At 42.9% G+C, this 26612-nt stretch overlaps 1 protein-coding gene across 3 annotated transcripts in view; it reads right to left on the bottom strand.

Annotated features, from left to right (window-relative positions):
• Positions 1-26122, bottom strand: part of DHX40 (DEAH-box helicase 40) — a 139414-nt gene extending 113292 nt beyond the window's left edge. For 2 of the 3 annotated variants that reach the window (XM_073572966.1, XM_073572969.1), the window contains exons 1-6: positions 25975-26122; positions 20009-20209; positions 17576-17721; positions 12860-12979; positions 10963-11193; positions 7530-7596 (exon numbers count right to left, since the gene is read on the bottom strand). In XM_073572966.1, the coding sequence (XP_073429067.1) occupies positions 7530-7596; positions 10963-11193; positions 12860-12979; positions 17576-17721; positions 20009-20189 (745 nt within the window). In that variant the 5' untranslated portion in view covers positions 20190-20209; positions 25975-26122. Of the gene's footprint in view, positions 1-7529; positions 7597-10962; positions 11194-12859; positions 12980-17575; positions 17722-20008; positions 20210-25757; positions 25951-25974 lie in introns of those variants that run through there. The other variant, XM_073572968.1, reaches the window with a different exon arrangement.
• Positions 26123-26612: the final 490 nt, after the last annotated feature.

The raw sequence follows: 26612 nt of genomic DNA, 5'->3' as shown, positions 1-26612 counted from the left end.
GCGACGGTGCGGATGCCAATCCCGGACACACACACACACACTTGAGCTTTATATATTAGATTGTTGTTATATTTAAACCCATGCTATGCCATAGTGAAATGTTATTTATTGGAATTTAGTAATAAATATTTCTTAACATATAATTAAATATTGTTTTTGTGATTAATCATTATGTTTAAATTGTAGCAATGAGAATACATATCAGGTATTTACATTCCGAATCATAACTGTAGCAAAATTACAGTTTTAAAGAAGCCACCAAAATTATTTTTTGGTTTGGGGTCACCGCAACATGAGGAACTGTATTGCGGTGTCACGGCATTAGAAAGGTTGAGAACCACTGCACTAGGGGAATCCTTGTCACTGATGTCTATACTCACTGTAGTGAATAAATGTAATGCTACTTTTTTACTACACTGGCAAGCTATGTGGGCAATATCAAAGAAACTATTTCTATAATCTACCATGATGTACAGAAAGGGGTGAAGTGGACAATGGAAGTCGGGGTGCAGAGTCAGTAAGTTGGATGATGCTCTTCCCTGTCTGCAGGGATGTTCAGAACCATACTCAAGCTGTGGCGGGAGTGTTTGCTAAGGCAGATTACCTGGAGAATCGCCTGAGACATAATAATATTAGGCTACTTGGGGTGCTGGAAAAGGTGGAGGGTGGGAGGAGACCCCAATAGTTGTTTTGAAAAATAGTTACTGAACACCTTCACTAAAGAGGTCCTCACTCCTTTGTTTACGGTTGGAGAAGACGCATAGAGTCCCTACAAGGCCCGGCCAGGTGGGTAGACCCCCTCGACCCATCTTAATAATAAATTTTATTTCTATAGCGCCAACATATTCCGCAGCACTTTTTAAAAGTCTTCATTATAAAGATATATTAACCCCTTCACCCCCAAGGGTGGTTTGCACGTTCATGACCGGGCCAATTTTTACAATTCTGACCACTGTTCCTTTATGAGGTCATAACTCTGGAACGCTTCCATGGATCCCGGTGATTCTGACAATGTTTTCTCGTGACATATTGTACTTCATGATAGTGGTAAAATTTCATTGACATAACTTGCGTTTATTTGTGAAAAAAACGGAAATTTGGCAATTTCACAATTTTCCAACTTTGAATTTTTATGCCCTTAAATCACAGAGATACGGCACACAAAAAACTTGATAACTAACATTTCCCACATGTTTACTTTACATCAGCACAATTTTGGAACCAAAATTGTTTTTGTTAGGAAGTTATAAGGGTTAAAAATTGACCAGCGATTTCTCATTTTTGCAACACCATTTTATTTTTACGAACCACATCACATTTGAAGCCACTTTGAGCTCTATATGATAGAAAATACCCAAAAGTGACACCATTCTAAAAACTGCACCCCTTAGGCCGGGGTCACACTGGCGAGGAATACGGCCGAGTGAGAGGCGTTAAAAGCACGCATTAGACACGGACCAATGATTCTCTATGGGGTCCCTCGCACCAGCCGTATATTTCTCCTCCGTATCCTACGCTCCGTGCCACTCGCAGCATGCTGCGATTGTCAGCGTACTACGGCCGTAGTACGCCAATGCAAGTCTATGGGTGCGCAAAAAATACGGATTACACACGGACCACACATGTGACCTGCGAGAAATACGCACCCGGTGTCTTTTAGCAAAGCCGGCAATTCAGTGCGCTATACAGTAAACTCACACGGACAGGTTTAATAAAGAAATTAAAGAATAGATAGAGACACATATATACACACACGCATTCTATGTGTCTATATCTATTCTTTCATTTCTTTATTAAAACTGTCATAGGGCTCCATTATATGTCCATTTTGCAAGCCTGCGAGAAATTCTCGCCATACGGATGCCATACGGATGCTGACATGCGCAAAATATGCGACCACACCTTGATTACGGATGACATACGGAGCACTGTTTAGGGGCCATTCATCCGTATTACGCATGTAAAATACTGACCGTATTTTGCGTTGGTTAGTGTGACCCCGGCCTTAAGGTGCTCAAAACCACATTCAAGAAGTTTATTAACCCTTTAGGTGCGTCACAGGAATTTTTTGAATATTTAAAAAAAAAAATGAACATCTAACTCTTTCACAAAAAAAATACTTCAGGTTCAATTTTTTTTATTTTACCAAGGGTAACAGGAGAAATTGGACTGCAAAAGTTATTGTGCAATTTGTCCTGAGTACGCCGATACCTGATATGTAAGGGGGGGGGGGGAACCACTATTTCGGTGCACGGCAGAGCTCAGAAGGGAAGGAGCGCCGTTTGACTTTTTCAATGCAAAATTGGCTGGAATTCAGATCGGACGCCATGTCACATTTGGAGAGCCCCTTATGTACTTAAACAGTGGAAACCCCCCACAAGTGACCCCATTTTGGAAACTAGACCCCCCAAGGAACTTATCTAGATATGTGGTGAGAAGTTTGAACCCACAAGGGCTTCACAGAAGTTTATAACATACAGCCGTACAATTAAAAAAATCATATTTTTTTCCACAAAAATGATCTTTTCACCCTCAATTCTTATTTTTCCAAGGGTAACAGGACCCTAAAAGTTATTGAGCAATTTGTCCTGAGTACGCTGATACCCCAAATGTGGGGGTAAACCACTATTTGGGCGCATGGCAGAGCTCGGAAGGGAAGCAGTGCCATTTGACGTTTTTGGCTGGAATTGAGATCGGACACCATGTCGCGATTGGAAAACCCCTGATGTACCAAAACAGTGGAAAGTTAAACCCCCCAAAAATGACACCATTTTGGAAACTAGACCCCCCACGGAACTTATCTAGATGTGTGGTGAGCACTTTCAACCCCCCAGTGCTTCACAGAAGTTTATAAGGCCCGGGCGTGAAAATAAAAAATTCGTATTTTTTCCACAAACATGATCTTTTAGTCACCAATTTTTTTTATTTTCCCAAGGGTACCAGGAGAAATTGGACCCCAAAAGTTGTTGTCCAATTTGTCCTGAGTACGCTGATACCCCATATGTGGGAGAAAACTACTGTATGGACACACGTCGGGGCTCGGAAGGGAAGTAGTGACGTTTTGGAATGCAGACTTTGATGGAATGGTCTGCGGGTGTCATGTGCGTTTGGAGAGCCCCTGATGTACCTAAACTATTGAAACGCCCCACAAGTGTCCCCATTTTGGACACTAGACCCCCCACGGAACTTATCTAGATGTGTGGTGAGCACTTTGAACCCCCAAGTGCTTCACAGAAGTTTATCACGCCCGGGCGTGAAAATAAAAAAAATCATTTTTTTCCACAAAAATGATATATTTGCCCCCAATTTTTTATTTTCCTAAGGGTAACAGGAGAAATTGGACCCCAAAAGTTGTTTTGCAATTTGTCCTGAGTAGGCTGATACCCTATATGTGGGGGTAAAACACTGTTTGGGCGCATGGCAGAGCTTGGAAGGGAAGGAGCACCATTTGCCTTTTTCAACTCAGAATTGGCTGGAATTGAGATCAGACGCCATGTTGCATTTGGAGAGCACCTGATGTGCCCAAACAGTGGAAACCCCCAATTCTAACTCCAACCCTAACCCCAACACACCCCTAACCCTAATCTCAGCCCTAACCCTAGCGGGAAAATGGAAATAAATACATTTTCTTTTAATTGTATTATTTTTCCCTAACTAAGGGGGTGATAACGGGGGGTTTGATTTACTATTTATGGCGGTTTTTATATTTGGCAGCTGTCATATGCTAAAAGACACTTTTTATTGTAAAAAAAGTTTTTGCATCACCACATATTGAGAGCTATAATTTTTCCGTATTTTGACCCACCGAGTCATGTGAGGTCTTATTTTTTGCGGGACGAGTTGACTTTTTTATTGGTACCATTTTCGGGCACATGACATTTTTTGATCGCTTTGTATTCCGATTTTTGGGACGCAGAATGAACAAAAACCAGTGTTTCATGAATTTCTTTTGGGGGGGTGCGTTTACATCGTTCCGCGTGCGGTAAAATTGATAAAGCGGTTTTATTCTTCGGGTCAGTATGGTTACAGCGATACCTCATTTAGGTCGTTTTTTTATGTTTTGTCGGTTTTATGCAATGAAAACTATTTTATATAAAAAATTATTATTTTTGCATCGCTTTATTCTGCGAGCTATTACTTTTTTATTTTTCCTGCTGATTCGGTATGGCAGCTCGTTTTTTTGCGGGACAAGATGACGTTTTCAGCGGTATCATGGATATTTATATGCGTCTTTTTGATCGCGCGTTATTGCACTTTTTGCTTGGCGTTATGATAATAAATCATTTTTTGTTTCGTTTTTTATTTTTACTTTTTAAGGGGTTTGCTAAAGGGGTTAACTAATGGGAGAGCTTTATAGGGCAGGTCATTACTGACGCGGCGATACCTAATATATGTACTTTTATTGTTTTGTTTTTTTGATTTCCAAAAAATGGATTTATTGGGGGAATTTTTTTTTTTTTCTAATTTATTTGGCGATTTTTTTAAATTTTAACACTTTTTTTTTTTTTTTTTTTAACTTTATTACATAGTCCCAGGTGGGACATCACTGTCCTGTGACAGATCGCTGATCTGTCACATCACAGATCACTGTGACAGATCAGCGATCTGTCACAGGCACTGCTGCAGACTTCCTCATGCCTGCGCTTTGCAGGCACTGAGGAAGTCAGCTCCCTGCAGGCCCCCGAAGGCCCCCGTCGCCATCTTGGATTCGGGGGCCTGCAGGGAAGGAGCCCCCCGCAGCAGCGCTGCACACTGCGCTGCCGTGGGGGGCTCAGGGAAGCACGGAGGGAGCCCCCTCCCTGCCGATGCTTCCCTTTATCCCCCGGTAAACCGCGATCATGTTTGATCGCGGTGTGCAAGGTTAACGTGTCGGGGGCGGTCCGTGACCGCCACTGACACATTGTGCCGGGTGTCAGCTGTGATAATCAGCTGACACCCGGCCGCGAACAGCGGCGCTCACCACGTGGGCGCCGCTGATCGCGCTAGACGTACTATCCCGTCCATGGGCATAGGGGCCCGGGTCCCATGGACGGGATAGTACGTCTGATGTCAGAAAGGGGTTAAAGGAAGGCAAGGGAGAAGCAAGATATTCAGCTTGGTGATCAAAAGATTTCAATCTTTCCAGATTTCTCTGTGGAAATCCAGTGCAAACGATCCATGTTCTTGGACATAAAAAGGAGAGAGTGAGGGCGCTGGGAATACAGCATTTCATGATTTATCTCGCCAAACATCCCATTTCAAGATGCTCTCTGTAAGAGGTACAGTTGCTTATGGCACCATTCGAAGAAAATCAGGGAGGCCTTCCTAAGCCGCTAATTTGGCAACTGCTGAGAAATGGCAAAAGCAGAGCTCAATACAGCGACAACATGCTTGTGGTCAAGTATAAGGACAAGGGAGATGTCCTTATCTTGATCACCACACACCATGACAACATAAGGTATTCACTCTCTGAGATAACACAACACACAAGTCCCAAAGCCACATTGTATCTTGGATTGCAATAAGTACATTGGGGTGTAGATCTCTCATATCAGGTCCTCAAACCATACAGTGCCATGCGAAAAGCTAAAAGTATGGTACAAAAAAAATTGTCCGCGCACATTGTACAAATGGCACTGTACAATGCTTTTGTGCTGTTTTGATCTGCAAGCAATACGGGGACCTTCCTCCAGTTTCTGGAGATAGTCATCAAGGCCATAATGTTTGGCACTCAGGAAGATGAGGGTCCCAGTACTTCTGAAACTGATGGTGTCTGTATCATACCAGGTCAACATTTTCCCAGAGAGGTTCCGCAAAGAGCGAAGGAGGGAAAAAAATGACAAAAAAAGGGTGCAAAGTATGCTCCAAGAGGGGAATCTAAAAATATGCAATTTACCATTTTGAAACCTGTGCTGAAAAACCTGGCCTTTGCAGCACAGAGTAACCTACAGTCAGTGTTTAATGATACCTTGGTTGATGAAATCCGTCTTGTGGTTACAGTTTAATCCTTATTCTCAGTTTTGAGTTACGCTACGTTCACACGTAGCGGAACTCTCGCGGACGTTACCATGAGAATTCCGGATTCCATTCCGCGGGAAAATCGCATTTTAAATTCCCGCAATTTTCCCGCAGAAAAACTAGTGATTTGCAAGCGTAATTAGCTTGCAGTATGCTAACATTTTCCAAGAGATCTGTAGCATTGCTTGGAGAACTGATTGTTTGACGAGTGTGACCAACCTGTCATAGTGTTTGACAAGTGTGACCAACTTTTTACTACTGATGCTGCCTATGCGGCATCAGTAGTAAAAGATAAAATGTAAAAAATAGAATTAAAATAAAAAATAGTTATTCTCACCTTCCGGCGTCCCGCGCAGACATCCCGCCTCTCTCCACGCTCCCGGTCCCAGTAATCCTTTGTGCGAATGACTGAGACGTCGCGCTCCCGCGAGATCTCAACGTCATTGCGGTCATTCTCGCAAAGGATTACTGGGACCAGGAGCGTGGAGAAAGACGGGAAGGCTGCGCGGGACGCCGGAAGGTGAGAATAACAATATTTTTTATTTTAATTCTATTTTTTACATGGATATGGTACCCAAAGCCCGGAGGACAGTCTCCTCTCCTCCGGGCCATGGGTACCATCCGCAAATGTTCTGTTTACTTTTCGCATGGTGGGCACAGCCACATGCAGGAAATAAGCGGAACAATGCAATCCTATGGGTGCGGGATCGTTGCGATTCCGCTAAATTAATGAGCATGCTGCGTTGTTTACCGCGAACAGATTCCGCCGCGGAAAAAAACGCAGCATTAGCACAGCATTGCGGAATCCCATAGGATTGCATGGGATGCTTATTTCTCGCGTTGTCGCAGCAAAATTGCGCGTTTAAAACCGCCGAAAACGGCATGTGTTTTTTTCCTATACTTAACATGGGTGCGTACTGTCATGCGTTTGTATGCACATGCTTTTTTTGTAGTGTGCGCCCGGGCGCACAAAATGCATCCTGTTGCATTTTTGTGTCCGACCTGTCTAAAAAAAATTTTTTTAAAAAAAAGCATGCGCACGCAATTCATCCAAAACCCAATAAAGACTAAAAAAAAGCATGCTTTTTTTGCAAAAACCATGCGCAAGAAACAAGAAAACGCATTAAAAACGCATGATGCGTTTTTATGCGCGTTTGCTCTGCGCACGCAGCGCAAAAAGCGCGAGTGTGAAAGTAGCCTAAGATATTCATAATGCCGACAGGTCACTGATCCCTCACTGACCCGCCCCTATTTTACATAATGATTATGTACATATTGAAAAAAAAAAATACTACCTGTAGCAGACAGGCGCCGGCGGTGGTGCCTGTTATGCAGCATGACCGCATGTGTGATGTGCAGTTCCTTCTTTTATATCATGCTATAAATGAATTCATCATAACAAAAAAAGTTTGAGTACGAGGCACTTGGCTTAGGTGGGATGAAACACATTGCATTACAGCAGAGTTGTTATGACTTTATGACCGTAAAATGTTTAGATAGAAAAGACCAAAATTCTTATGAGTATAGCTTACCTGTAAGAAAAACAAGAATATCCCCTGATGGTTCATTTAAGTGTGTTTGCAGTGTTACTTTCACAGTCTGAGGAAAAAACAACAACAACAAAAAAAACTTGTTATCAATTACATTTAAAAACCCTTGTCTAACAGTATGTCACTAAGTGCTGAACATTCATATTGCTGTCCACTGACACACCGTGTTGATCACATGTATGACATTGGGTTTACTGTGTTGCATTTTTGTTTTTGGCATCATCTGTGTGCATGTATTTAACACCTTAGTGACCGAGCCAATTTTTACAATTCTGACCACTGTCACTTTATGAGGTTATAGCTCTGGAACACTTCAAAGGATCCACTGATTCTGAGACCCGTTTTTTGTGACATATTGTACTTCACGTTAGTGGCAAAATGTCTTCTATATGACTTGTGTTTATTTATGAAAAAAAGGAAATTTGGCAAAAATTTTGAAAATTTTGCAATTTTCAAACTTTTAAAGTTTGTACCCTTAAATCAGACAGTCATATCGCACAAAATAGTTAATAAATAACATTTCCCACATCTCTACTTTACGTCAGCACAATTTTGGAAACGTAATTTTTCTTGTTAGGAACTTATAAGGGTTAAAAGTTGACCAGTGATTTCTCATTTTTCCAACAAAATTTACAAAATCAGTTTTTTTGGGGGGACCACCTCACATTCGAAGTGAGTATGGAAGGTCAATATGTCAGAAAATACCCAAAAGTGACACCATTCTAAAAACCGCACTCCTCAAGGTGCTCAAAACCACATTCAAGAAGTTCATTAATCCTTTAGGTGCTTAACGAGAACTAAAGCAATGTGGAAGGAAAAAATGAACATTTTACTTTTTTCACGAAAAATTACTTTGGAACTAAACTTTTTTTTTTTCATAAGGCTGGGTTCACATTACGTTTAATCAGCCCGTTCAACGCATGGTTGGAATCAATGGCGAGCGCCATATCGTTTTTGCAGACCTCCTGATGTACGTAAACAGTGGAAACCCCCCAATTCTAACTTCAACCCTAACACAGCCCTAACCCCAACCCTAACCCAACACACCTCTAACCCTAACCCTACCCCCAACACCACAACCCTAGCCCCAACACTAACCCTAGCGATAACCCAAGCTATACCCCCCTATAACCCCAATTCTAACCCTAGCCCCAACCCTAGATATACCCCCAACTATAACCCCAACCCTAACCCTAGCTATAACCCCAACTATAACCCTAGCTATAACCCCAACCCTAACCCTAGCCCCAAGCCTAACCCTAGTTATAACCCCAATTATAAGCCCAATAATAACTAATGGAAAAATGGAAATAAACTTTTTTTTTTATTATTTTATTATTTTCACCTAACTATGGGGATTTTTTTTTTTACTTTGATACCTGTGATAGAACCTATCACAATGATCAAAATGAACCAACAGCAGAAATCTCTTATTGTTGCTGGGTGCCAACTGGGGGACAGGACCGGGAGATGCAGGAGGGATTGGAGGGCACCGCAGATAAGGGGGGGGGCTCGGGGGAGCCCATTTCTCTCTTCTCTGATGTGCTAGATCACATCAGAGGCGAGAGAAATTAAATGGGAAATCAGATTTTTTTTTTTTTGGCAGTCACCGTTATTCGGTGAATAACGGCAATCGCAACACTGGGGTCGGTAAAAATCAACCCGATTCATGTTCTCTGGGTTCTCAGCTCCCCCCAGTAGCCGGGACCCCGGAGATATTCCGACTCTGGGGGGGTGCTATACACTTATTTCTCAGTGCCGTTAAAAAGCGATGCTGAGGAATAAGTACCCATAACTGCCGCCATTAAAAGGCGTATCGGCGGTCGTTATGGGGTTAAAATATTCATCTCATTTGCATGTGCCCAGAGGGAAAATACGAGTGAGGCCCTTTTAAGACCAAGAGGTCAGTGTTATATGGCCTTCTGACTGCGCCCAAAAAGTACTATACAACCCCTTTTACCTCTTGCCTCTGCAAATCCATAACTTTATTTTTTGATTGCCTCTTACTACATTTTATTACAATTTAGTAATATATTTTTTTACATTTAAAAAAAAACATTGTAGCATTTGGATTTTTTTACTACACTGTTTACTGATCGTATTGATTTACCGTACTTCATATTTTCAGAGATCAGATTTTTTACGAACACAGTGATATAAAAATACATGGGTGGTTTTTGTTTATTTCTAATGGGGCAAAAGAGCGATTTAACATGTGTTTTTTTTATATAGTTTTAAAAACTTTATTTCACTTTTTACTGTATTTAAAAGTACTCGAAGCTTCCACTATCTGAGCTTTACCTAGTAGTGCATTAGCGCTGCTACTTTGCGAGAAAATAACGATCTCCTATGAATGCCAGCCACAGGCTGGCTTTCACAGGAGCATCGTAATTTCAGGCACAAGGGTCCTCAGCAGCCCCCTGGCTGTCATGGCAACCCATCGGCATTCCGTGATCATGTTGCAGGTGCGCCAATAGGCGTATGGAATTACATGTCATCTGCTGGCACGTGTTAAATCCCGCCAATCAGAGATCAACAGCAGCATTTAAAAGGTTTACAGCCACGGGCGGAGCTCCACTCCACCAGCGGCTATTAATGGCACATGATCCCTGATTAAAATCAGCCATCATGTGCAGGGAAAGATGTTTGCTCAGTGTGCGAGGTCGCATCAAAAGGTAGGGACACGACTTTTGACGTATATGTATGTAAAAAATTCTAAAGGTGTTATATTTAGATGGCTATATTACAGGCATAAGACTCAAACCAAAGCAATTAAATTGTATCCAAAAGTTATCCAAGTTTGAGTCAATAGACCCACAGGGGAGCAGTCGCTACATAGAGTTCTAGAGTCGACAATAAAAGTGCCATGGTAATACAGATATAAGGGTAAGTTCACACTAGGCGTGATTTCAGAGTTTTTTTATGCAAATTTTCAGCTACGTTTTACAGTACCAGCTATGTCTTGTTTTTTTTTGTCATCAGTATTTTGTGCTTTGCGTGGTTTTTTGCACAATGGAGCATGCCATTTCTTTCATTTTTTTTTTTTTTTTTTTTTAGCATTTTTCACTCATTGACATGAATGCGTGGTGAAACCACACTGAAAATTTGCAGCAAAAACTCAGGTATCAGGTTTTGCTGCACTTTATCAGCATGCACAAGAGACAAATCTAGCATGCTAAAAACAGCAAAATAAACACACAAAAAAAACGCAAGAAAAATCAAGTAAAACCTGCATTTTTTATGCAGCTTCTTTCCTGCTAAGAGATCAGGTTTTGCTGAAGAAAAAAATAAAACTCTGAAAAAATGCCTAGTGTGAACTTACCCTAACTGTCCTAAGAGTGTATTTACATGACGCTCAGGAAATCCCACAATCTCAATTAGGATTACCAGTTAATTAGGAGAACTTAACACATACCTCTGTAACATATGCACTGCCATCTCGGTCTCTGGGGCCAATAAGGTTATGGAATCGCTCTTTAATTGGAAAGACCTTTCCTGGAATTGAGCACACTGGACAACTGCCAAAGAATTCAGACAGTTTGTCGATGTCTAGAGTGGCAGACATTACTATAACTTTGAGAGGGTATTTCCTTTTTGAAGTGGATTTCATCAGGAACTGTTTTCTCAGAAGACCAAACAAAATGTCCTGGAATAAAAAACAAACAAGCAGATTGGCCAAATGTATCTGTCACAAGTGAAGAAACTGTAATACTATAAACAAGAGGTGTGCATCTCTTCCTGGCTCAAGCACCAAATTATCAGATTGTACCAAATGATAAAAAACAAAACAGTATTCCCTTCTGGGACATTGGCTGCAATGTGGGAGTTTCCATATCACGAGGAGAACATAAGCAAAACTTTTGAACTGCTTGCTTAACAATGCTCCCCACCCATAACAGTGGGAGCCACAAAGTGCCCTTCCATCATAGGGCCAGCAAAACATTGTCCCCTCCATTAGTGATCACTGCATGCCACTTGCTTGATGCTCTATTTTCCACCAGGGGGCGCTCATTCTATTCGCAAAAACCTATAAAATCAGGGGACTAAAGAAAGTGCAGGCTCGCAGACAAAAATGTTCCCACGATCAGATGTGTCCCATACATAGTGCTTTCAGACAACCTGGGTTACCATTCTTGGACATACATTAGAAAACTGCATAATGTTTATGTACAGAACGACAGACTCTTTACATGATGAGTATGTACTTCTTGATAGCGATGACGATTTAATCACCTTCTAATATGGCAGATGGAAGTATTAACATGGCAGATATAGGGGCTTTCAGTAGGCCCAGGCGGCATAGGTGAGTAAACGCTTGTCCCTTCAGATTCAAATACCTTAAATGGCGCAGTTAGGGACTGATAGTGACACCTAAAGTGGGTCATACACATGTTGTAACTGTGGGTGAAAGCTATCTCTCAAAAAACTTAAGCACACAGTGTCCATGTGATTTCATTTGAGAGAGAGAGAATAGAAAGAAACTGACATCGACATCTGTCAGCATCTTATCTCCCCTGAAAGGAAAACTATCAACAGATTTTTCCCGTATAATGTATGGCAACCACCACCATACTGGAACGATGTACATAAGTCTCCAATCCACTCTGCAGACTCCCAAAAGAGCTTTTATTATTTTCACAGATAGGAGGGTCCGGTCCTATAGGTGTCTCTGGTCTTGATCAAGCGCCATCCTCCTTTTTGCTTTCTGTCCCCGGCATCGTACTCCTGCACAGACACACTTCTCTCTGCTCTGCTGAAGGCAGAGCAAAGTACTACAGTGCGTATTCTAGTGTGCTGTAAAAAAATGCCCCAATTGTGGTAGCCATACTTTATATTGGGGAAATCTGGTGATAGGTTCCATTTAAAATAAATGCGTAGAAATTCCAAATGCCCAAACCTGCTTCCCCCTTTACATCACCTGTCGAGGGAGAGATGGGAGACCCCCATACACATCAGATGGGCATTTGGTGCCACTGAAATAGGATGGGTTCAACCAACTTTCAACTAATATGTTTGGGGAGTCTTAAGAGGATAAACAGCACAGATCAGAGCTAGATCTGACCTCATCTGTTAGCAGCAGATGGTGGCTGTATAACATTGCCAACACCCACAATGTATAGGGAGCTTCATATATCTGCAGGGGGAGAAGAGGTTAAAGAAAAAGTAAGAAAATCATATAATGATCCCATTATGTTTACTGGGAGTAAAAAACAAAAATCTGTTTGTGGCTACTTAGCGCAAAAACATTTTAGCTAAACAATAACAAGTATTACACATATTTTACATCAAGAAGTATCTAAAGTTGCACTTACAGTACTTAAACTCCGCTCATGAGCTTCATCCAATACAACTGTGCTGAATTTTGTGAGGTTGGGATCAGTCAGTGTGTGCCTCAGCAGACATCCATCAGTCATGTACATGATTCCAGTTTTCTAGAGAAAGGCACATTTTTTCATAAATATATATATTATATATACAAAAAGGAAAATGGGTAGAAGCAAAATTTTGGGCACCCCGCATGGTTAGTACCTAGTAGCACCCCTTTTGAAAGTATCACAGACGGTAAACACTTTTTGTAGCCAGACAAGAGTCTTTCAATTCTTGTTTGAGGGATTTTCATCCATTCTTCCTTGGAAAATTCTTCCAGTTCTGTGAGATTCCTGGGTCGTCTTGCATACACTGCTATTTTGCAGTCTAGTCACAGATTTTCAATGATGTTCAGATCAGTGGACTGTGAGGGCCATTGTAAAACCTTCAGCTTGTGCCTTTTGAGGTAGTCTATTGTGGATTTTGACGTGTGTCTAGGATCATTATCCATTTGTAAATCCATCTTCTTTTCAACTTTTTTACAGATAGTGTTATGTTTGCATCAAGAATTTGTTGCAATTTCATTGAATCCATTCTTCCTTCTACCAGTGAAAATTTCCCAGAGCCATTGGCTTCAACATAACCCCAAAGCATGATTGATCCACCTACATGGGCAATGGTTGGCAAGATATTCTTTTCCTGAAATTCTGTACCCTTTTTTCTCCACATATACCTTTGATCACTGTGGCCAAAGAGTTCTATTTTAACCTCATCGATTCACAGAACTTGTTTATAAAATGTAGCAGGCTTGTTTAGATGTTCTTTTGCACACTTCAGATGCTGAATTTTATAGTGAGGAGGCAGGAGAGGTTTCTTCTGATGACTTTCAAGAAGGCCATATTTGTGCAGGTGTCTCTGAACAGTAGAACAATGTACTATAACTCCAGAGTTTGCTAACTATTCCTGTTAACTGCCATTTCTTAGTTACATTTTGAATTGAGGAAAGGGCAACTTGAAAATGCTTTGCCATCTTCTTATAACCTTCTCCTGCTTTGTGGGCCTCCACCATTTACAGAGTGCTAGGCAGCTGCTTAGAAGAACCCATGGCTGCTGTTTTTTGAGACGAGGTTAGAGGAGACCGAGTTTTTATAAAGCTGGGAAATTTGCATCACTTTACCTTTCCCAATGATGATAGTGAACAAGCATAACCCTAAAAGGCTAATTAAGGTCTAAAACATTGGTCATAATTATCTGAATACACAAATCTCCAAGGTTGCCCAAACTTTTCCATTGGCCCATTTTCCTTTTAGTAATTCTTAAAATAAAAAAAAAATTGAAATAACTCAAATCCAGGCAGTTTACCCTTTAACTGGAACAGCAGAGACACGACTAAGGGCACCAGAACATTTTTATACAAGGAAATTCTTACAAGATTATGGCAATCTAGCATATAAGTGAGATCTCGTGGCGCTTCTATAAGGCCACATGAAAGCACAATGTACGAATGGGTTAGAAAGACAGCAGGCCTGCCAATTGGGGAACTAAAATTAAATATATTTTTTTTTTTAAGTGTTTTGGTACTTTACTTCCTGCCCTCTTTAAAAAAACAATAGGTAATTTATTTTAAAGCATGATTAATTAGATCAGGCTGTACATGTGAAAAGGGTATACATAACTATCATACATATATAGAATACAAGTACAATAGATGAGCTAACAGTAACAAATTCAGACCTCACGGACTTACAATCTACAAAGTGTTAGGGACGGAAACAGTAGGTTAGGGGGTTGGAATAGCTCCGGTGGTAATGAGGTGGCAACATAGGTATTGCAGACTGGTGGCTTTCCTGAAGAGATGAGTTTTCAACATCGTTTGTGGGAGACAATCTGATATCTTGAAGTAATGAGTTGCAGAGTATGAGGGATACTTGGTGACATCTTGGAGATGAATGGATGAGGAATGTACAACAATTGAGGAAAGAAGGAGACTTCGCAAAGACCATAGGATTATATGTGTTAAGATATATGGTGGGAGAGAGATTAAACATGGCTTTGCAAGTCATTGATAGTAATTTAAACTATATTTGCTGGGGAAATGGAAGCTGGGGAAAGGATTGGTAGAGGGCAGAAGAGTAGCGATAGGAGAGGCTGATTAATCTGGCAGCGGCGTTAAGCATAAATTGGAGGGCTGCAAGAGTGTTAGATAGGAGGCCACATGAGGTTGTTGCAGTAGTCAAGGAGGGAGGGATAAGGGCATGCACCAACATTTTTGTTGATTAGGGAATGAGGAAAGGATAGATTCTGGAAATCTTTTGAAGCTAGAGTCTGAAGGAAGTGGTGAGGGTTTGGATGTTCGGTTTATAGGACAGAGCTGAGTCAAGGTTTACACCAAAGCAGTGTACTTAGAGCAACTTATGAAAGTATTCACACTCCTTGGCTTTTAACCTATTTTGTTACATTACAACCTGCATCTAACTATTTTTGCAATCCAATTTGTATGTGATGCATTAGCACTAAATAGTCTAAGTTGGTGAAGTGAAAAAATATAGGCACAAATTAAATGTATGGGATAAAATAACTAAAAATTGGCATGTGCATATTTGTTCACCCCTTTTGCTATAAAGCCCCTAAATATTTCTGTGAAAACAATTACCTTCATAATTCATATGCTTAGTGAAAGGAAGTCCACCAGTGTGAAATCTAAGTATCACATGGTCTGTCAGTATATTCACACCACCAGCATCACCATTAAACAAGAGGCACCACTAACCAAACAACACCATGAAGACCAAAGAGATCTCTAAACAAGTCAGGGACAAAGTTATTGAGAAGTACAAGTTTGGGTTATAAAAAAAATTCCCAATCTCTGATAATCCCCCCGAAGCACCATCAAATCCATTATAATGAAATGGAAAGAACATGGTACCAGAACAAAAATGCCAAGAAAGGGCGGTCCACCAAAACTGTGAGCCCGGGCATGGAGGACATTACTCAGTTCTGCAGCACAAAGACTAAAAGGTAACCCTGGAGGAGCTGCAAAATTCTCAAGCACAGACTGGAATTCTGTCCATTGGACCACAATAAGATGTACACTCCATAGAGCTTGTCTTTAAGGAAGAGTGGGCAAAAAAAAGCCTTTGCTTACACACAAAAATTGTAAGGCTTGTTTTGAGTTTGCCAAATGACAGGCGGGAGACTCCCCAAATTTATGGCGAAATGTGCTGTGGTCAGATGAGAACAAAATTGAACTTTTTGGCCATCAAGGTAAATGCTATGTCTGGTGTCAAACCAACACAGCTCATCACCCCAAGAACACCATCCCCACAGTGAAACATGGTGGGGGCAGCAGGATGCTGTGGGGATGTTTTTCAGCAGCAGGGACAGGGAAAATGATCCAAGTCGAGGGAAAGATGGATGGTATGAAATACAGGGATATTTTTGAGTACAACCCGTTTCAGTCTGTCAGTGATTTGAGACTGTGTCTGAGTTTCACCTTCCAACAAGACAATGACCCAAAGCACACTGCTAAAGCAACACTCGAGATGTTTAAGGGGAAACATGTAAATGTTTTGGAGTGGCCTAACCAAGGCCCAGACTTGAATCCAGTAGAGAGTCTGTGGCCAGGCGTGAAGGTAGATGGTTTCCTCTGGTGAACAGCAAACTTGAAGGAGCTTGAGCAGTTTTTCCTTGAGGAATAAGCAAAAATCCCAGTGGCAAGAAGTGGAAAACTCATAGAAACTTTTCCAAAGCGACCTGCAGCTGTAATTGCTGCAAAAAGAGGCACTACAAATGTACTGACTTTAGGGAGGTGAATAGTTATACACACTGACATTTTCTCTACATAAACTCATCAAAACCCTAAAAAAAAAAAAAATAAAAAAAAATAAATGAAATTCCAGGTTATGAGGTAGCAAAACAAAAAAAAAAAAAAAAAAAAAAATGTCATGGGGTGAATGGTACAGGGAAAAGTACAAAGTCACTTATTATGATGGACTGTTCTGATAGGGAGTTAAGTTTAAGTGAGATGTATGAAAGATTATAAGTTTGGTTTTGTCCACACTGAGTTTTAGAAACTACAGTGAGGAAGGGGATATAGTTGATACAGTCTGGGATTCTGGATTGCACAGGGAGGGTATTTGGTTCAGAGAGGTAGATTCGAGTGTCAACAAAATATAGGTGGCATTGGAAGCCACAGGACTTTAGGAGTTGTTACAGGCCAACGGTATAAATAGTGAAGAGTGGGGTTTCCAGGACAGAGACGAAAGACAAAACGGAGAGAGGGCGGGATGAGGAGGTAGTATGGCAAAGGGAGATGCTAAATGTGTGGTTAGTTAGGTTTGAGAAGATCTAGGAGGGCAAGTTCTTTGACGAGAAAGGAAGACAGGATCTGTAGTAGGAGGGAGTGGTTAACTGTGTGAACGTAGAACAGGTCAAGGGGTAGGAGTACAGAGAATTGTCTATTAGCTTTGGCAGTTAGTAGGTCATTTGTAATTTTGGTTAGTGCAGTTACAGTGGAGTGGTGGAGAAGGAAGCTGGATTGAAGTTGGTCAAAGTGTTTTAAAGGAGGGTTGGGTGGGGAGGTCAATGTGGTCCTGCCACTACATTATTTTATAAAAAAATGTTGGAATATACCTTTAAGAATCAAAACACTGAATATTCTCTTGGAGACAAATTTAATTAAAATAGAGCATATGAGCGATAATGAAATTGAAAAGACCTACCTGTGAAGTGCAGTCATCAAAACGTACTTGGTAACCAACTGTACTCCCCAGCAAACAATCCATTTCTTCTGAAACCCTTTGTGCCACAGAAATTGTTGCTACTCGTCGTGGCTGAGTGACACCTATAATACCGTGTTTTCCAAAACCTTAAAGCAGGGTAATTTAAACAATTAGTCCCTGGTCAAAAAGGCAAGAAAGTTTTAACCTCTATGCATCACATACTAAGACGTGGCTAAAGTCGTCACAGTAGTAGAGGTCCACCAGTAAAATGGACTGAAGGTAAAATTTGCGTTCTGCCACTCCATTTGTTATCTATGGGATTAAAAAATATAATCAAGCGCAGAATTTGGCAATCTCTGTATGCCCCATAGACTTTGAATGGAGCTGCTGTGTACACAATCGTTGCTCCATTCAAATGGGCAACTCAGGCTCCCATTCTCATGATTATTGGTATTCTCAGCAACTCATCTCCATATAACCTCCTTAAGGACTTCTATTTACAGATGACATTATGATTAGTGGACATTAGGGTCAATCAGGTTCGGCCAAACTTTAACAAAAAGGTTCAGTTCGGATACCATAACGGTACCTGAAATCGAACTCAGACCCCATTCAAATGAATGGAGGGCCCGAACGTCAAGCGTTTCCCACGTTGTCATCTTTATGAAACATGGGTTCTGATAGGCAATAACCTTACATGTTACTGCCGGTCACAGTGCTGTGGTTCCCACGCTGTCACACGGATGACAGTGACAGCGTGTGAGCTGGCAGCTGTGACCGGTTGTGAAAAGGTTACCACCAGTCAAAGCTTTTGGCTGATGAGAGTACTACTCTCATCATTGTATGGCTGGTCTCCCCCTCTATTCTTGAATACCAGAGCAGGTAAAGCTGACAGCTGCGGGCTGCAACTCTCAGCTGTCAGCTTTATCTTGGTTGGCTATCAAAAATAGAGGGCTCCCCACGCCATTTTTTATAATTATTTAACTACATAATTATAAAAAACAGAGTGAGGTCTCATCCATTTTTTTATAACCTGCCAAGCTACAGCAGACAGCTGGGGCTGGTATTCTCAGACTGAGAAGGGCCATGGATATTGCCCTAACAAGCCTAAAAATAGCAGCCTGTAGCCACTCCAGAATAGGAGCATACATTAGATCTGCCAATTCTGGCACTTTGCCTGGCTACTCCCACTTGCCCTGGTGCGAGGGCAAGTGGGGTGATAGTTTTGGGGTTGATGTCGGCTTTGTAACGTCAACTGACATCAAGCCTATGGGGTTAGAAATGGAGGAGCATCTATCAGACACCCCCATTACTAAACCAGTTGTCAAATTTAATAAAGACACACACAGAGAAAAGTCCTTTAATTGAAATAAAAGTCAGTGATAAGCGGTCATAGAGGAGCGCTTAGGAAGCAACCCAGGGGCAGACAAAAATGTCAGGTCTCCACCGCAGCTCCAGCCAAAAACCTCCAATGGAGGATAGGAGCAATGAGAAAATAGAAACGGTCTTAGGAGCGCAGGAAAGAGACTCAGACAAGAGATGGGGTTAAACCACAACGCGTTTCGACGGAGGATCCGTCTTCATCAGGTAGAACTTCCACCTGATGAAGACGGATCCTCCGTCGAAACGCGTTGTGGTTTAACCCCATCTCTTGTCTGAGTCTCTTTCCTGTGCTCCTAAGACCGTTTCCATTTTCTCATTTAATTGAAATAGTCACTCACCAACTCTCTTTTGCTCATTTATTAAGAGCAAAATAAAAAGTCAAAGCTATACTCACCTTTTTGCTGATTATTCATATGTCTCACAACAAGCTCCAAGTCTGACTATATGTCACCGCCGGTCACACGCAGCTGCGATCTCACGCTTAGCTCATTGTGATCTGGTGGCCGGGTGGAGTGGTAACATTGGTCACCACTTAGCAATGCAACCAGATGTAGCAGAGTTAGAGCACATTGTGGGACATATGGAATATCAGCGGAGAAGTGAGTATAACTTTGATTTTATATTTTGATCTTAATAAATTAATAAAGGAGGGTCGGGGAGTGTTCATTTCAATTAAAGCACTTTTTTCCCCTGTGTGTGACTTAAACTTGACAACTGGTTTAGTAATGGGGGTGTCTGATAGACGCCTCTCCATTACTAACCCCTGGGATTGAAGTAAGCTAACATTACAATGCTGACATCAACCCCAAAAATATTACCCCACTCGTCACCACACCAGGACAAGTGGAAGAGCCAGGCAAAGTGCCATAAAGCGCCCACATCTTTTTTTTTTTTTCAAGCTTTTCAACAAGCTTTGTTTGGGCTGCCGAAGCCAAACAGTAACGGGTCCATGCATAGACATTAGGTGTCCAATGCGGACCCCGAACTTTACCTTTCGGATTCGCCCATCTCTAATTATGAGGTGTGGTGGGTAAATTATAGAATAGTTACCTGCTTTGTAGAGGTACTGGGGCAGCTGAGTAGTCTTCCCACTACCTGTGTCTCCTGTCACAATAAAAAACGAATGCTCTCTTGCAGCCTGAAGAAGCTTATCTTTGCATTTGTGAATAGGAAGAATGGGGAAATATTGCCCATGATTGTCTTTTTTATATGCTCTGGATTTACACTCCATTGCACTTGGTTTGAAATGTTCTGTAACAAAAAGAATAACATTTCATCAGCTCAGCTGTTAAGAACGCCCACACAATAAGTATCTGATCCAGTAAAGTACCAGCTGCGCACTTTTAGCAAAACCAAGCAGCATGTAAAGAACCATATCATATAGTCCTTTCTACGCTCCTGGCTGGAATTCAAAAGGACCGCAGGAATCCTTAGCACCACACAAATGGTACAAATCATACTCATCATATCAGTGCTAATCCTCTGGTAGGAGGAATTCATTTGTGATTAAGATACTTTATTTCTGCTCCTTGACACAGTATTACCGATTCTCTCACCAATCAAATTATAACACACTGCTCAACATTGAAATTGTAAGACCAAGAAGTAAATGTTGTGGTATAATGGACATCACAGGATCGTTATATGTTAATGATGAGGAAATTAAACAAAATTTAGTAAACATCTCAACTGATTCAGTAAGTAGTTTGAGCAGCATGCACAGAAATAATTGTAATTACAAGCCTTAATATGCTATCAGTGAGATTATTAATCATTGTCTGAGTAATGTTCTGCCATGCTGAATGCTATCGGGCACGCAAATAATCAAGATCCGCTGCTGGCAGCTCCCTTTGCAATTGCTGACCAATGATGGCACAGATGTACTTGATGGGTGTGACGACTCCTGGAGTGGACCCTCTGGGTCGTGATAACAACCCAGCCAGGGCGAGCTGACCTAATGAGGACCACCCCTATACAGGGAGTGTCAGAGGCAGACCCAGGGGGGTAAAGTACCACGACTGCTGGAACCAGGTGACCGGCTCACAGAAGACGTGAGACAGCGTGTCTAACAAGGTGTAGGAGGGGACACGCAGGATGCAAGAGTATGCAAAGTGTTGACCCAGGGGCACGCTGGGTATAGGATAGGGCAAGTCATGTACTCGGGAGCAGGCTGGTTACGGGAGTGCGCATGGTATGCACAGACAAGCACGCCCGGGTGCGAGGCAAAGCAGAGCGCGTGCAGGGAAGCACGCCTGAGTACAAGGCAAGGCAGAGCGCGTGCTAGGAAGCATGCCTGGGTGCAAGGCAAAGCAGAGGGTGTGCCAAGAAGCCCGACAGAGCACAGGGCAGGAGCAGAGCGTGTGCCAAGAAGCCCGACAGAGCACAGGGCAGGAGCAGAGCGTGTGCCAAGAAGCCCGACAGAGCACAGGGCAGGAGCAGAGCGTGTGCCAAGAAGCCCGACAGAGCACAGGGCAGGAGCAGAGCGTGTGCCAAGAAGCCCGACAGAGCACAGGGCAGGAGCAGAGCGTGTGCCAAGAAGCCCGACAGAGCACAGGGCAGGAGCAGAGCGTGTGCCAAGAAGCCCGACAGAGCACAGGGCAGGAGCAGAGCGTGTGCCAAGAAGCACGACAGAGCACAGGGCAGGAGCAGAGCGTGTGCCAAGAAGCACGACAGAGCACAGGGCAGGAGCAGAGCGTGTGCCAAGAAGCACGACAGAGCACAGGGCAGGAGCAGAGCGTGTGCCAAGAAGCACGACAGAGCACAGGGCAGGAGCAGAGCGTGTGCCAAGAAGCACGACAGAGCACAGGGCAGGAGCAGAGCGTGTGCCAAGAAGCACGACAGAGCACAGGGCAGGAGCAGAGCGTGTGCCAAGAAGTACGACAGAGCACAGGGCAGGAGCAGAGCGTGTGCCAAGAAGCACGACAGAGCACAGGGCAGGAGCAGAGCGTGTGCCAAGAAGCACGACAGAGCACAGGGCAGGAGCAGAGCGTGTGCCAAGAAGCACGACAGAGCACAGGGCAGGAGCAGAGCGTGTGCCAAGAAGCACGACAGAGCACAGGGTAGGAGCAGAGCGTGTGCCAAGAAGCACGACAGAGCACAGGGTAGGAGCAGAGCGTGTGCTAAGAAGCACGACAGAGCACAGGGCAGGGGACTGGAATACAGAGGGCGACCAAGCAGGCCTAGCAAGGAAGCACAACAATAATCAGGCGCATCCCATAGGAAGAGGCAGCCTGATATAGGGCATGAGTGCTGGGACTTCTGGGTCAAGTCCTCCAGGACCATAGAGATGGCGTGGCTGCAGTTAGGGCAGAGAGGAGAGTGCAAGCACGCCTAGCAACGCCGTGGTGCCCTAGGATCAAGAGCGAGAGGTGCGTGTCTGCACCCGACAGAATCTCCGCCGCGGCACCGGAAGTGGTGACGTTGGGCACAGAGTCCCGGGCCCGGGTGAGGGTGGCATGACAATGGGAGACAAGTCCGGCCATGCAACATGTGGCCTAGCATTGTCAAGTTGAAAAATGGCTTCTGGGACACTTTGGAGAAATGGCAGTATCACTGCTTCCACACTTGATCCATTTTGTACTTAGGCGTGAAACAGTGTCTAAAGTGGTTTGCAAGACATTTGGCTACAGGCGAGATGTTCAGCGATAGCAGTTCCACTGACCTCATGCCACCGCTTTCAAAGACTATTATACTGCAGAGCAAAACAGCAACTGAGAGTGGAACGGAGGTCTATTCTCTTCAACTAGTTCCGTTTTTGTGTTGGATGCAGTGAAAGACAGATATTGCTTTGAAGACCACGTCGGTAACACTATAAAGAAACCTTCATGAGAAAACATCACACCAGTACCACTACCCAAATTATGGTGTGGGGTAACAACGTTCGGTAGCCTGACCCCTCTAGTCTTTATTTTAGGCACACTAACAGGTCGCGGTTACATTGACTTGGTTGTGGTACAGCCATTTCTCTACAGTGTCACAACAAGAGCTGTTTTTGCTACTGTAACAGCTCCGGACTTGTCTCCTATCGAGCACATCTGTGACATCATTGATTGGAAATTAACCCCTTCCTTACCGATGAAGTAATAGTACATCATCGGTAAGGTCCCCCGCTTTGAGGTGGGCTCCGGCGGTGAGCCCACCTCAAAGCCGCAACATGTGAGCTGTTATGAACAGCTGACATGTGCCCGCAATAGGCACGAGTGGAATCGCCATCCGCCCGCGCCTATTAACTAGTTAAATCCCACTGTCAAAGCTGACAGCGGGAAATTAAATAGCATTTCCGGCCGCCGGGCCGGAAATGACCTCATCGCCGACCCCCGTCATGTGATCGGGGGTCGGCGTCATGTTGTCTGGACAACCAGAGGTCTCTATGAGACCTCTATGGTTGTTCCAGGCATATGGCGCCACCCGGTGGTCAGCGCTGAAAGCACAGGAGTAAATTTGCTACATATGGGCGATCTGCTCATCGCCCATATGTAGCAGAGACAATCGGGTTGCACATGCTGAAGCATGCCAAAAGTTTAAAAAAAAGTTTAAAAATAAAAAAAAAAATAAAAAAACCTAAAAGTTCAAATCACCCCCTCTTTCACCCCAATCAAAATAAAACAGTAAAAAAAAAACCCCTACATACACATATTAGGTATTGCAGCGTTCAGAATCGCCCGATCAATAAAAAAAAAAAAAAAAAAGCATTAACCCGATCGCTAAATGGCGTAGCGAGAAAAAAATTCAAAACGCCAGAATTACGTTTTTTTTGTCGCCACAACATTGCATTAAAATGCAACAACGGGTGATCAAAAGAATGTATCTGTACAAAAGTGGTATCATTAAAAACGTCAGCCCGGCACGGAAAAAATAAGCTGTCAGGCAACTGCAGATCACGAAAAATGGAGACGCTATGGGTCTCGGAAAATTGCGCAATTTTTTTTTTTTTTTTTTTTAGCAAACTTTGGAATTTTTTTTCACCACTTAGATAAAAGATGACATAGACATGTTTGGTGTCTATGAACTCGTAATGACCTGGAGAATCATAATGGCAGGTCAGATTTAGCATCTAGTGAACCTAGCAAAAAAGCCAAGCAAAAAACAATTATGGGATTGCACTTTTTTTGCAATTTCACCGCACTTGGAATTTTTTTCCCGTTTTCAAGTACAGGACATAGTAAAACCAATGGTGTCATTTAAAAGTACAACTCGTCCGGCAAAAAATAAGCCCTCATATGTCCATATAGACAGAAAAATAAAAAAAGTTATGGCTCTGGAAAGAAGAGGAGCGAAAAACGAAAAATCGAAAAAAGCTCCGGTAGTGAAGGGGTTAAAAATGGAGCTGCTATTAGTGGATCTTGATGATTTGCGTGCTCTAGTGCTTCAGAAATGCAAGACATTCCTCAGACAACCATTAATGACCTTAAGATGTGGGTATCATGGTTATTAGGCGGGGATCACGTGAGAATCTCGGACGCGTCTCGCATCTTAATACCCGACACTGCCGCCGGCACTCGGATCGGAGCATGCGGCTGCACAGAAATACATGGAGCTGAACGCTCCGCTCCCTAGTGCTGGTGCCAGTGCCAGGTATTGAGATGCGAGACTCGTCAGAGTTTCTCGCATGTGTGATCCCGGCCTTAACCTGATTTTTTTTTTCTAGACAACTTATCCTAAAATCACAGACAACATTTAAGGACATACTGGAAAACCACAATGGATTACTGTACATAGATTATAGACAATATATGTCCACTGCAGGGAATACTGCCAGAGATTTTGACATGTTGCAAATTTCTGTTTATCCTCCCAAATACTCATTGTAAGAAATTTGCCTTAGGGCGTGTGCACACGCTGCAGATTGTCCTGCGGATTTTTCCACGCGGATTTGTCAAAATCCGCAGGTAAATCCGCAGGTTAAAAGACCTGCGGTTTATCTGCAGTTTTTCTGTGGTTTAGTCTGCAGTTTTCCCCTGTGGTTTGACACCTGCCATGGAGCAGGTGCCAAACCGCTGTGGAATGCGCACAAAGAATTGACATGCTGCGGTTTTGAAACCGCAGAAAAAAACGCACGGAAAATTCCGCACAGTGTGCACTGCGGTTTTCATTGATTTTAATGGTACTGTACAACGCAGCAGAAACTGCTGCGGATCCGCAGGGCCAAATCCGCAGCGTGTGCACACAGCCTTAAGGTCCCATGATCAAGAACACGGCTTTTTTCTGCAAGCGTCCGAGATAAAACATACAATAGCAATCTGCTTTATCAGGTTTTTCCCTGTAGAAACGCTGAGGCTCTGTGCACACGGTGTGGATTCTGCTGCGGATCCGCAGCGGATTTGGCCCTGTGGATCCGCAGCAGAACTACAGGTGATGTACAGTGCCATTATTGGCTATGTAAAAAAAAAAAAAAAAAACTGCTGTGCACATGCTGTGGATTTTTCCGCGCGGAATAAAAAAAAAAAAAGCAGCATGTGACTTCTTTTGTGTGGTTTTGCTGCAGTTTTCCACCTGCTCCATTCTACAAATCTGCAGGTGGAAAACCGCACAAAAACGGCAGTAAAACCGCACTAAAAATGCAGGTCATTTGACCTGCGGATTTAGTAAAATCCGTGTGCACATAGCCTTAGATTCTGTGTTGAAAAAATGCAACTTTGTTACATTGTTTTTCCCCACAGAAGTCTATGGGGGAAGCTATACCCCCCAAAACCCCACAGCTCAACAGCATATTGCTATAAGCAATTACCTGCACACACAACAAAGCCCTGAATAATATCCACTATACAGTGGGAAGGTCAGGAGTGTTTATTCCACTCACCTTACATGAATGCAGTCACTGCGTATATAAGCACAGCTCCTATCACAGCTGGCCATGACTGGAGGGAGCCATGTTGGCTGCCCTCACAATATGATATTGGTACTTGGTCCCTCTGAACAGGAAAGCTAATACTAACAGCACGACACCTTGTACGTTCTTCCACCATTAATAGGTGCACTAATGAAGCCACGAATCTCACCCCATCAGTTATACCCACCTCTCAGGATGCGGAGCGCCCGAAGCTTTTTGTCCCCCACAGGGATCTGTACACTGCAAACACTTCCTGGAGTAATGGAAGCGTGCGCCGTGCTGGGGATGAAAACAAGCAGATAGCGCCACCTAGCGGCGTTTCAAAGTTTCCAAGGTTTCCACGGAGCGCAGTGTTTTTTCACTCCCACACAATACACGCAAGGTGTCCCTTTAGTGTAACCTTCACAATCTTATTTTTTTATAGACTCCTTCACGCTCACTTCTGTATTCATCATATTAAACCAGAGGGACAAGCACTTTACATGGCGACTTTTATAAGCATTTTAGGTGTTTGGCCCATTTTCTCCAATTTTCTGTTGTTTTGCTCCTTTTTTAGTTGGTTTTGTATTGCCGCCTTATTCTCTCTATATTTTGAGCCAATGTTTAAGCTGTCTTGCTTTTTTAAGTGGTTTTTTTTTCAACAACTGTTCTCGTCCAGATGTTTTTAGCCAGGTTCATGGAATGTGACTTTTGTCCAAAGTTGCATTGTTTTAGCCCATCTATCCCCAGTCCCTGCTTGGAGATAGGTTTCTGATGGGGTTTTTTTTTTTTGGCGCAGTGTAGTTGAAGCTGACGTGCTATGTGCCCACTATCTGGAAGTGAATA

Source organism: Dendrobates tinctorius, unplaced genomic scaffold (assembly GCF_039654945.1).
Source record: "Dendrobates tinctorius isolate UK_male_01 unplaced genomic scaffold, ASM3965494v1 ptg000007l, whole genome shotgun sequence".
NCBI classification, from domain to species: domain Eukaryota; kingdom Metazoa; phylum Chordata; class Amphibia; order Anura; family Dendrobatidae; genus Dendrobates; species Dendrobates tinctorius.
The sequence above is the reverse complement of the archived record's forward strand: the minus strand, read 5'-3'. Positions and strand labels throughout refer to the sequence as shown.